The 13,082-nt window shown below is 41.7% G+C and overlaps 1 protein-coding gene across 23 annotated transcripts in view; it reads right to left on the reverse strand.

Annotated features, from left to right (window-relative positions):
• Positions 1-13,082, reverse strand: part of DCLRE1C (DNA cross-link repair 1C) — a 95,771-nt gene that overhangs the window by 11,837 nt on the left and 70,852 nt on the right. For all 23 annotated transcript variants that reach the window (XM_045060917.1, XM_045060918.1, XM_045060919.1 and 20 more), the window contains 5 exons: positions 10,104-10,205; positions 6,929-7,065; positions 6,353-6,407; positions 1,751-1,839; positions 966-1,060 (listed from right to left, as the gene is read on the reverse strand). In XM_045060917.1, coding sequence (XP_044916852.1) covers positions 966-1,060; positions 1,751-1,839; positions 6,353-6,407; positions 6,929-7,065; positions 10,104-10,205 — 478 coding nt within the window. The remainder of the gene's footprint in view (positions 1-965; positions 1,061-1,750; positions 1,840-6,352; positions 6,408-6,928; positions 7,066-10,103; positions 10,206-13,082) is intronic.

Consider the following 13,082-nt stretch of genomic DNA (forward strand, 5'->3'; position numbering starts at 1 on the left):
ACCCTACAATTAAGTTTACATATGAGAAGGATTATACGATGCCATACATGATAGATACAACATCTAAAAATACAACTGGTTTTCTAGAATCAGTACTGGAATTTGCATCTAAGTGTTTTCGATTTGATTCTAAATGAGAGGAAATGCTGAAATGGAGATGGGAAACACAGGACTGGATTCGAATCCCAGCCCCATCACTTACTTCTGGCTAGGCCTTGGGGGTACTTCCTTCACCTCTAAACTTTAGTTTCCTTGTTAGTAAAAAGTGGGATGATACCCCTTGGGTGGGCTGAAGTTTAGCTGTAGTGTATGTAAAGGACCTAGCACAATACCTGCCATAGACAGTAGTTGTTTAATAAATACAATCCTGTTACCTAATCTGTTTGGTCATGTATTAGCTACATGGTACAGTAAGTGACTTTCCGCCAAAGCAATGCAAATTCAGAATCCTAACCACAAAATCTGGCTGCTGTAAAGCAGCCGATCTTTATTTGGAATCTCAAGTTCTAAATTCCTCAGAGGTTACCTCTGCTCTTCCCTGGAAAATGAAAGTAGCAACGGAAGAAGGTGACAAAGTACAGAAAATCTGTTCGTATAAGCTCTGCTGGTCAATCTGGTTGGAAATGGTAAGAAAAGTTTCCACTGTCAGCATTTACTAGTATCTTGAAGGAAATCTCCAAGGTTAACAGCCCAGCCTGTCCTTATGGCCTATACAAACCACAAGGCCTACTTTCAGAAAGCTGAGAACACCATTCAGTACAGGCACAGTTCTGTCACCCGTTTTAAACCTGTGAAGGAGATTGGACTCCTGATTTCACAGGCTGGAGAAAGACAAAGCACTTCCTGAGACCATGGGAACAAGTCTGAGTGACAGCAGTCCCCGGCCCACCCCTGCCCAATGCAGCTTTCACCAGGCCAGAGTAGCCTTGAAACCCACACCTCTGAATCCAGGGTCATTTTCTTACCTGAGTCTAGGTGAGTTTTTCTAGCTCTCTTCAATTTTCCAAGTGGTTTATACTTTGGCTCAGTACTTTGGGAAGATCGGCATAAAGGCTTTAAGCTGAAACGAATATGAACATTATATTTTTCCTGTTGGGAAAGCTACTGGAATGTAAGCATACTTTATAGAGACTATAAAAACTTGGCCATGGGAAAAATCATATAACTACTTTTAAAAACCAAAGAGCCATGTTTAATAATTAAAAAACCACTTCACTATAATTAAGTGGTAAATATGAGCACTTAAATACAACCTGGTACACAGCTATCTAATTGTAGGATTAAGGGAAAGCAAAACCCATGTATTTGCTCTTGCTTTACAGAAAAGCAGTTCCCTATTCTGCAAGACTCTTAAGTACTACAGTGACACCTGGCATTCAGGGAATACAGTATGGCTAGCTGATTACTCTCACCTGTTTAATGGGGTTGACTTATCTCTTACAAAATCTCAAATTTGATCTCTTCACTCTAGAGTTTGGAAGCTAAGGCACAGTGATGATAAAATACAAGAGTGTGTAAACACAGCCTGCCCTTTCTCTTGAGGGCCTCAATGCCAACTGTGCCCTTATGCCAGACTCCCAGCAGCCTTTAGGATTATCTATAACATACCCACTGGAAGAAAGCCATCATGCTCCCAACCAGACACGTATTTACAGCCATCTTATGTCCTGGCCCCTGTTCTCAGACCCAAAACTATCCTCTGCATCCATCGTGTTCAACGACACAAGTTCCACAAGTAGCAATTACTCACATTTCTACAACTTTATCCATAGTTGTGCCTATTGGAATGACATTGGGATACACATTCACAGGACAGATGTAGCTCAAGAAATCTTTAACCTAGAAGAAGGAAAATAAAATGGATCGATTATCTCTGCGGTGAAAAATGTGGGTATTATGGATGCAAACAAAAGGGAGGCCAGGAGAAAGAGCATAACTTTCTCATGGTGTGGTTCTCACTACTAGCTGCACATGGGGATCACCTGGGGGCCTCTATTAGAGGAGAAAGAAATCTCCAACTCTGAGACCCCATGCCCAAAAGTCCTTTTGATACTGAGCTACAGTGGGGCCTGGGATTCAGGATATTGAAATGTTCTTCAGGTGATTCTGTTCCACAGAAAGGACTAAGAATCACTGACTAATGGAACTCAAAGATTCTCTATTTCTTTAAAGTGCATTAGTTTCCTTGTCTAAGAAAGTCACCCATAATTAACAAATTCCCTTCAAGTAAATTAGAATTAAGTGGAGTATTTAGTACACACAAAAAAGCAAGGTCTTCGAATTACATTGCTTTTCTCCAACAAATAAGAAAATTACATCTTCCAGGATGCTTGATTTGTTGTAATGTTTTTCTCTAGAGGACAACTACATGCAGAAATTTCATGGATACCTTGATTTTCTGCAAAGCTCAGAATGCTCGACAGAAACTCTGCCGCTATTCCTCAAAACAACTCTATAACCCAGACAAGTTTCAGCTTTGTCATTTATTAGATCTTGGTGACCTTGTGATCTTGGTTAAGTTACCGAAAGTCTCTAAGTGTTAGGGTCTTCATCTAGAAGTATAAATGAGATAACGCATGTCAAGTGCTTGGCCTGTTACCAAGCTGGCATATATTTAACATTCAATGAAATTATCCATTACAGGGGCGCTTGGGTGGGTCAGTCAGTTGAGTGTCCGACTTCAGCTCAGGTCGTGATCTCGCAGTCTGTGGGTTCGAGCCCCACATCAGGCTCTGTGCTGACAGCTCAGAGCCTGGAGCCTGCTTCCTATTCTGTGTCTCCTTCTGCCTCTGCCCCTCCCCAGCTTGTGCTCTGTCTCTGTCTCTCTCTCAAAAACATATGAACATTAAAAAAAAAACAAAACTCTGAAAGCACATTAAAAAAAATTATCCTTTAAAAAAATTATAATGACAACACAAAGGTTTTTTTATTCCCTTCTGCAAATGGGGAGACTGAGTTCTAAGTAATCATTAGAACCCAACTTTTTTTTTTATTTAAAAAATTTTAATGTTTATTTTTGAGAGAGAGAGAGAGAAAGAGAGAGCTGGGGCGGGGCAGAGAGAGAGGGAGACACAGAATCCAGAGCAGGCTCCAGGCTCTGAGCTGTCAGCACATACCCATAACCGTGAGATTGTGACCTAAGCTGAAGTCAGACACTTAGCTGACTGAGCCACTCAGGCACCCCAGAACAACTTTTTCAAATAAAGAACCAAATCAAAAGAGGTAGGAATCTAGGAATTATCAATAACTCCGTATTAAAATAAAGTGGCTACCTTACTGAAAACAGAGGAAAACAAGACCCATTCATTCTTCAGATAGATTTCATAAGCAAATTCTCCTGCACTTTCAGAGCAGGCATGCAAACAGAAACTATTATTTACCGGCCCACAACTTTTACGATTTGTATAATTAATTCAAAGCTGAGGCTAGCAGAAATCTGAGGCTTGTCAAGGCAACAGGGATAAAGAAAGTAATGTCAACCTATACCAGAAATGATTCGCTTCTACTTAGAAATGAAGTGGCCACAGGAGACAAGAGACACCCACTAGAGAGCCACCGTTTGTCACCTGTACAAGCTGATGTCACATCAGATGCCTGCCTTAAAACCATTCACAAACACAGTCCATTCTCATTACCTGCAGGGGTTATGTTCTCGAGGTCTAGAATTAGCAAACACTAGGGGCACCTGGGTGGCTCAATTGGTTAAGCATCCAACTTCCGCTCAGGTCACGATCTCCCAGTTCATGGGTTTGAGCCCCACATTGGGCTCTGGGCTGACAGTGCAGAGCCTGCTTGGGATTCTCACCCTGTCTCTCTGCCTCTCTCTCTCTCTCTCTCTCCCTCCCTCCTTTCTCTCTCAAAATAAATAAACAAGCTTAAAAAACATTAGAATTAGCAAACATTGAACCACGCTCCTGAGGAAAAGACAAGGTTCCAGTGGACCTCTGGTCACAGTGTCTCTGTGAGCCCATCAGTGCATCACCTTGTTTTCTGTGGGTTTCTATTTAAAGACACCTACTTAATTTGTGCTGTTGATTCATTACTATTGAACTCATACCCAGCAGCACCATAACTCCTGTCAGTAAAAGCTTACCAGACACACGTATTTTCTCCATAAGGCCCACCCTTGCCTCTGTGCATGCTTAGGAACGCTACACAGCACCCCAGCCTCGCACTTAGGGGCTGTTCTAAACAGGAAGTCCCCAGCAGAAAGAACAGAAGTGTGTTCAACACAGCGCTAAACCGACTGCAAAAGGACACCTGTTAGCCCTGAGCTGAGCAGAGAGGGTAAGTACCACCCAATTCCGAAATTGGGAATATGCAGGTCATTAACCCCTTTCCCACCATTCTGCTAGGCATGTCTGCAAACAGCCATGCAGTGCTGTGACTTATTTTGGGGTCACAAATTTTAGTGAACAGGTGAACCTGGAAATAATCCACAAATAAGGAGAATCAGCTGTATTTAGACAACAAAACTGACAGGAAATGATCCTTAAATCTACTATTTATGTTTATAAATCTAATTCAGCATAATCTATACTTAGGATATAGGCCTATGAATAGAGTTTTCGGGAAAGCAGGCCTCCTCCCCACCGCAGAGCTCAAAGCAACCCTCCGCTGTGTGTGATCACTGGTGCTGACGCAGGGGGAGTGGGGAGGGGCGAGGGCGTTCAGCCACTTCGTGTCTGCTTACACACCAGGGAAATATCTCCTTATTGGAACGTAATTGCATCAAATCCCAGGAAAGCTTATGCTTCCCAACTTGGGTGCTAACTACACCAAAGGAGTGAAAGGGGCCAGATGTAGCCCTGAGTGAGAAGTAAGGCCTACACTCTTCACCAATGAGACACCTGCCCCGTGGCTGAGACAGCAAGGATACCAGCCATTGAAGGATGGACAGGAAGGGACCCCGATGCTGAGCCCGATGCCAACCAAAGACAGATCCCCAGGAGGGGACTCTGACAACAACATGAGATTTCAGGATAAAATGGGGGAAGAACACATTAACTAAAATCTATCATCACAGTGAATTCCTTCCAAGCTGCTCTTGGATAACCTATTTGCACCTGAAAGGTAAGGTCAGATATTTCATAGACGCCCCTGTGATGTTTTGATAATATGCTAGTCATTTACAGTACTATGGCTGACTTGATAAGAATGCCACTACCTGGAGCTCTGGAAGAATCCACCTGTTCAAATCATTAACACATCCACGGCTCACTGCTGCAGTGCTGTAACCACATATCCCAAATACAAAAGGAATAGTTACCAGGGAAATCAATTTTTTTTAAATTTCTTTTTTACATTTATTTATTTTTTGAGAGACAGAGAGAGACAGAGCACAAGTTGGGGAGGGGCAGAGAGAGAAGGAGACACAGAATCCGAAGCAGGCTCCAGGCTCCGAGCTGTCAGCACAGAGCCTGACACGGGGCTCGAACCCACAAACCGTGAAATCATGACTCGAGCCAAAGTCGGAGCTTAACCAACTGAGCCACCGAGGAGCCCCCAGGGAAATCAATTTTTAAGTGCTGCAATGGTCAAACTAAAATTATGCGTGACTTAAAGTGTCATTCAAAGTCTGCTTTTATATACCTTTTTTTTCCTGACACACACAAAATTACTAAAACTCAGCACTTAGAAGATGCTAGCATTTACTTTGGAAGTGCGTGAGGAGTTTGCAAATAAATCACACGTATCAACTTCCACTGTAGTAGGTCAATTTCCTATATAAAGAGGATCCTAACAAAACCATTTAATAGGCCTTCTTCAACTAAGTCATTCTAATACAGTATACATCCTTCTTAAGGACAAGGTTTTTATCTCAGTCACTTTGATTCTTCCCCAATTGCTGAATGTTCAGGACTATTTTTTAAATAGCTTTCCAGCGCAAATTTTAGAAGAGACCAAAACTCTGGACAGCACCTTAAGGCCACCCATAATGGTTTTATCTATAGTGCTCCCTCGGGTAAGCTTTATAGATCCTCTTAAAAAAATAACAATAAAATTTTAAAATTAAAAAGGATTTATGATCCTCTCATGACGACTGAAAACAACAATTGAAGTGGGGAAGTTAAAATACATGCAGGAAGCAAGACAGGAAGAAAACCTTAATCATACGAATTCTTCTGTGTTTAGGCTGAAAACAGGTGCTAATAGCAATTTCCTTTGTGCTTGGTAAACACAGCTCATCTACTGAGATATCTTCGCTAAATTTCCTTCAGAAAAGCCACAACAAATCTTAAGCAACAGAAAAAGATCCCTCTGGCAGCCAAGGGGTTAGACTGCTGCCATCCAACATGAATGCCACCGAAGTAGTTGGCAATGGGGTTCTGAAGATGTGGGATCCTCTTACCTCACTGTAGGAAGAGTGAAAAGAAAAACAAGCTCTGTATGAACTCTCTCCAGTCCTAAAAGGAAAGGAAAACACAAAATTTAGAGGTCTTTTATCAAAACTAAGCTACGTTTTAAATTTCATGCCTTCCCATCTTCTGCTATTCCGGTATGAAATCACCCTATAATCAAGGGTTTCTCCCTGGGACAAGAGGGACCTCTTTCCAGAAACAAAGATTTGTGGACATTGTGAATACCCAATATTAAGGAAGTGTTGCTACAATATGCTGATCATTATGCCCCTCAGCTCCACCAAGGGCTTCTAGTTCCCCACAATGTCAACTCACTCCCAAGTGAGGCCAAACAAGATGTCTTCACTCGAGCCACCCAACTGGAGCAGACCTCAGGAAATTTAGACAGGAGACAGGTTTTGGAAGCAGAACCTCTTTAGCGTTTAAATTTCAGAAGTCATTTTCCACAATTATAATACATCCCCCTCTTTGGGTTAGGCTAAATTTGCATTTAAACTGAAATAAAGCACATAATTTGCCTCAAAAGCAAGGATTCTCTCAAAAGACCTATGACATTGCTTTCTTACCTCACAATTACATTTGTTTTTCTGGTCCTTTCTCCAAACCACATAGTGGATGGCTTAATGCTGATTGTGTGGAGTGGAATTGTATTTTTGGAAATATTTCCACAGGGTAATTTATTCCAATGAAAATATTCTTCTGCCTAAAAAGATTTCAAAAACCGAAAAACAGTTCCACGTTTTCAACAAATCTGTTTGTGGGCAGGGTCTCAAAAACAAATGCTGTGATAAGTTTACAGACATGAAATAAAAAAGCAGACATGAGGAGATAATCAGATAATTCCAAATTTAGAAACATTCTGCGGAACTGGCCTGGACTCTTCAAAAATGTCAGTGTCCTGAAAGAAAAACAAAATGTGGGAGATTTGATCTACACTTGAGACTAATGAGGCCACAGTAACCACAACGCACATTGTGACCTTCACCAGGGGTGCCCAGCTCCCCCTCCATACACTAAAAACAGGACACTAGTATACAACTGGGGGAACTGTGAATGCAGGCTACCGATCATCCAATTTTTTCAAAATACAGTTAGAGAATAAAGCAAAAAAAAAAAAAAAAAGCTGAAAGACAATGGGACTATTTTCCCAAAGACATCACGTTTAGACAGGGGTCCTGCAAAACCATTAGCACTCAGTGCAGACCAAATGTCATCAAGGGCCTTTGGTGCGTGTGCTGAGGAGGAGGAGGGCTGCAGGGGTGCACCAGGGCTCTGCGAGCCGTGAGCAGTACTCCCGAGGCCACGTGACCTAAGAATGAAGCCGCTAGAAGGAGTATTTCAAGGCAGGTAGCCATGCGGGAAGTGGCAGGAGTGACCGTTGCCAATTTAGCTACTTCATGGGATGCAAGAAAACTCAGAGCAAAGAGAAATATGCCAATTTACAGGGCTTGTAAGGACCAGAGGCTACAAGTCCAACAGAAAAAGGACAAATAATGGGCATCTGGGTGGCTCAGTCAGTCAAGTGCCTGATTGCTGATTTCAGCTCAAGTCATGATCTCATGGTTCGTGAGTCTGAGCCCCGCATCGGGCTCTGCTCTGACAATGTGGAGTCTCTCCTCTCAATCTCGCTCCCCTGTGCACTCTCAAAAAATAAATAAATAAACTTAAAAAAAAAAAAGGACAAAATAGTTGCTATTCTGTATGTACATGACTTTGATCCATCCGTAAATTCAATGAGTATGTGTGTGTGTGTGTGTGTGTGTATGTGTAGACACACAAAAGAATGAAACTGATGACTCGAGTTATAATATGCAGCTTACCAATTATCAAAATAATCTTACCTTGTAGCTATCCTACAGTGGTCTGAAGTAGAATATTCCATGCTGTAGATAAGAATTTTTTCTTTTTTTTTTACATTATGCTTTACTTTAGGGCTGATCAAGTTTACGTTAGGTTTTCGGGTGACGGAGCCAATGTTACTACCACAGTGAGTATTTAAGTATATAAATACAGTGTTTACTAAAATAAAAATTATTCAGCATCTGAATGCTCAGATATTTGAAATCTTAGGGGAAAATTATGATGATGCAAACCCCAGCTTCTGAAGATCATGATTTAATATTTGCGATGCTGAATGACTATATAAAATGAAATGAAACAAAATGTTGAGGGCAAATCCAAAATTTAATACCTGACATTTAATAATAGAAAGGCTTTTAATAAATGAAGGGAGTTCTAGGGCGGCATTCAAAAATAAATAACAAAAATGAGAATGCAAGCTGGTGCAGCCACTCTGGAAAACAGTTTGGAGGTTCCTCAAAAAACTAAAAATAGAACTACCCTACGACCCAGCAATTGCACTACTAGGCATTTATCCATGGATACAGGTGTGCTGTTTCACGGGGACATATGCACCCCCTTGTTTATAGCAGCACTATCGACAATAGCCAAAGTATGGAAACAGCCCAAATGTCCATCCAGGGATGAATGGATAAAGAAGATGTAGTATATATATGTGTGTGTGTGTGTATATATATGTGTGTGTGTGTGTGTGTGTGTGTGTGTGTGTGTGTGTGTGTGTGTGTACACACACACACAATGGAGTATTACTCGGCAATCAAAAAGAATGAAATCTTGCCATTTGCAACTACGTGGAACTGGAGGGTATTATGCTAAGTGAAATTAGTCAGAGACAGATAAAAATCATATGACTTCACTCATATGAGGACTTTATGAGACAAAACATGAACATAAGGGAAGGGAAAGAAAAATAATATAAAAACATGGAGGGGGACAAAACAGAAGAGACTCATAAATATGGAGAACAAACTGAGGGTTACGGGAGGGATTGTGGGAGGGGGGTTGGGCTAAATGGTTAAGGAGCACTAAGGAATCTACTCCTGAAATCATTGTTGCACTATATGCTAATTTGGATGTAAATTTTAAAAAATAAAAAAATTTAAAAAATAACAAAAATAAATAACAAATGAGTTGCAAAGACCTAGAAATGCTCATTTGAAATTGGACTAGTAAGAGATAAAACTATTTCAAAATCTGAAGCAAAGTTATATCTAGCTATTTATCTCAAATGAGTAGAAGAAAAGTAGTTTACAAATGTGCACATAGATCATGAGTCTCAAACATATATCGTAATGGATTATAAATGTTTTCTTAAATCATAAGCACTAACATATTAATTTCATGATAAATACATTAGTCACTACATAACTCATTACAAATAAATATGTATCAAATGTATATGGATATAATTCATTAAGAACCCTGGGGGTCTGGGGGCGCCCAGGTGGCTTAGTTGGTTAAGTGTCCGACTTCAGCTCAGGTCATGATCTCACAGTTTGTGAGTTCGAGCCCCGCATCGGGCTCTGTGCTGACAGCTCAGAGCCTGGAGCCTGCTTCAGATTCTGTGTCTCCCTCTCTGTCTGCCCCTCTCCTGCTCCCACTCTGTCTCTCTCTCTCTCTCTCAAAAATAAATAAACATTACTAAAAAAAAAAAAAAGAACCCTGGGGGTCTGTGTCTATCTGCTAACGTGGTTCACGGCAAGGAGCACTGGAATGTCTCAGTGCACGGCCTCAGGCTAACGCCGTCGGATCTCTGCCTCAGTTTTCACATGTGTAAACTGAAGGGCCTAGAAAATGGGATTCCAGGGGTGCCTTCTGGACCTAAAATTCTGCTTTTCATGCATCACACCAACAATAAGAAACACAGTTTATACTCTGTACCTTCGGATGGCGACAGGCATGGATCTGAGTATTCCGGTCTGTTGTGAGGTGATGAAGAATGTCGGGCATGTTCCTAAACATGTCTAATTTGTCCACATGAACCTGAGGAAAATAACACAGATGAGCATGTTGTTTGAGTTGTAGTTTCTATAAAGAAGTTGTTCAAGGCTAATTACGGCAAATTATCCACTTAGCGAACTCTCTCTTCTTTCTTGAAACCTAGTTTTTGGCTATTTCAGTGCACCCTGGTATCCTGTCAGGACGTCAACAAAGTACAAACATCATATTCGCACCAGTCAGCCTTAGCGCCTATTGGTGGTGGTAATAAAAAATTCTGGACGCCCAATTTGTGGACTTCATTGAATCACGCTGATGCAACTGACCCCGAATACAGGGGTCGGGGTGCCAGCCCCCACAGTCAAAAATCCACATACCTTTCTACTCCCCAAAAACTTAACTACTAACAGCTGATGTTGAGCAGAAGCCTTACCAGTAACATAAACTGTCCATTAGCACATATTTTGTATATGTATCATACCATACTCTTACAATAAAGCAAGCTAGAGAAAAGAAAACGTTATTCAGAAAATTGTAAGAAAGAGAAAATACACTTAGAGTACAGTGCTGTATTTTTCTATCGAAGTATAGTTGACACACAACGTTACATTAGTTTCTGGCGTACAATGTAAGTGCTTAGACAACTCTGTGAGTCTATACATTATACTATGTTCACAAGTATAGCTACCATCTGTCACCATACATTACTGTTTGGGATACAATACTGTATTTACCAAAGAAAACCCACGCATCAGTGGACCTGTGCAGTGCAAACTTGTGCTGTTCAAGGTCAACTCTACTGTCCTTCAATCCATCAAGAGTCATTCAAATAATATTTATTGTACGCCTACTATGTGTCAAGCCTAATTCTAAATATCAGGTATATAGCATGAACACAGCAGATGAAAACAAGAATCACTGACTTGTGAAGACACATCCCCCGCATGCAACGGTAAGTAAGGGCAGTTGGTGGGGGGAACACAGCTGGAGTGGGAAGCAGAGACCCAGAAGCCCCTTACCACACGCCCCTTTACTGGATTAACAGGGGGAGGGGCAGATGCAGAAAAACAAAAAAAACTTGAGCCACCTGTAGAATTTTAAGGTAGTCTTTATTGTTTTAAATTGTTAAACCAGTGTGTCTGTTTTTCGTAAAGACTCTTCTACACGTGGGCCTGGGTGGCTCAGTCGGTTAAGCCGACTCTGGATTTCGGCTCAGGTCATAATCTCAGTTTACAAATTCGAGCCCTGCCTCAGGTTCTGAATGCCGAAAGCGCAGAGCCTGCTTGGGATTCTCTCTCTCCCTCTCTTTTCTTCCCCCACACTCTCTCAAAATAAATAAACATTAAAAAAATTATCTTCTTCAAAGTAAGTAACATGTACCTCAGTTGATATTAGGACTACAAAATGGCAAAAAAAGTACTCTCATTTTGAAGTCTGATTAACAACAGATTAGGATAATGTCAAATCACTGTGGGTAATTTATACCAAGACAAGTATAAAAAGAATCCAAGCACAATTGCTTACTTATCCTGTGGCCTATTCCGCTCCCTCCCTGTTTACTAATGACTAACAAGAAGTAACAACAAATTTGCTTTTCTGGACTCTCTAAGTAGGAGACTAAAAGGGGTAAATTTTGAGATGTATAGACAGAGATACAGAAACTTCGATCCTCAACAAAAATAAAGGGGCCTGAAAAGTTGCCACAGATCATCTCTGAAGCCTCCCTGTTGCCCCTTTTTAAATTCCTGGTATGAAACTGTTTCCTTCCCCTACAGAGGGATTAAAGAGCCTAAGAGAGGGCTCACTCCAGGTGACTCTGAGGTCACCAGGTCACCACCAGAGGCTGCCTTCCCCCATCCCTGGCCACTCCTCAGCCTCCTGACCAGGAGCTTCCTGCCTTCTCTATTTCACATGCACGAAAATGTACGAGACAAATTAGGGACTGAGAAGCAGCTGCCATCTCTGTATTTGGCCGAGACAGGACATGAGGAGACATACGGCAGATAATATAGATAAGTGCGTGCATATATACACAACCTGTTATCGCTGTGATTTTAATTTAAAAAGCCGGGAAGCCTGGGTGGCTCACTCAGTTAAGGGTCAGACTTCAGCTCAGGTCATGATCTCACGGTTTGTGAGTTTGAGCCCTGCGTCGGGCTCTGTGCTGACAGCTTGGAATCTGGAGCCTGCTTCGGATTCTGTGTTTCCCTCTCTCTGCCCCTCCCCCAGCTCAAAAATAAACATTAATCTGAAAGGACACTTTAACACCAAAACAACAGGAAGGACAATCTCAGAATGAAAGCAAATCCTTCCCAAAATGGAGAATTGGCAACTTTACACCAATGTATTTGGACAGAAGGACCTAAGGAAGGACAAAATTAAGGAAAGAAGGACTAAGGGAGTCAAGACTTATAGAGGAAGTGAGGGAGGAATGTTTTAAATCTCAAATGCAGAAAAGCTAGATCTTTTTTATTTTACTGAATTACTCTGCGTATAATTAAGTTCCGGGCACACATTTGTCAGCTGGGGGATCCATGTTATGAGGCCCAAACCAAAGTGGAACTTCAGTGTCCAACTAGCCAGGGCGCCTGGGTGGCTCAGTCCGTTAAGCAAATGACTTCGGCTCAGGTCACGATCTCATGGTTTGTGAGTTCGAGCCCCACACTGGGCTCTGAGCTGACAGCGTGGAGCCTGCTTGGGATCCTCTGTCCCCCTCTGCCGCCCCCCACCCCCGCTTGTGCTCTCTCTTTCTCTCTTCTCTTTCAAAATAAATAAATAAACAAACAAAAAAAAAAACTCCAACTAGCTCCAGCACTTTGTTTTACTCAGAGTCTTTCCCAAACCTCCATCTTCTCTGAGGGGACGAGAGCACCAGCCGCGTGCTTAGCAGCCACATTCCCACACCGGGCTCTGTTGCTCAGT

Source organism: Felis catus, chromosome B4 (genome assembly GCF_018350175.1).
Source record: "Felis catus isolate Fca126 chromosome B4, F.catus_Fca126_mat1.0, whole genome shotgun sequence".
Taxonomy (NCBI): Eukaryota; Metazoa; Chordata; class Mammalia; order Carnivora; family Felidae; genus Felis; species Felis catus.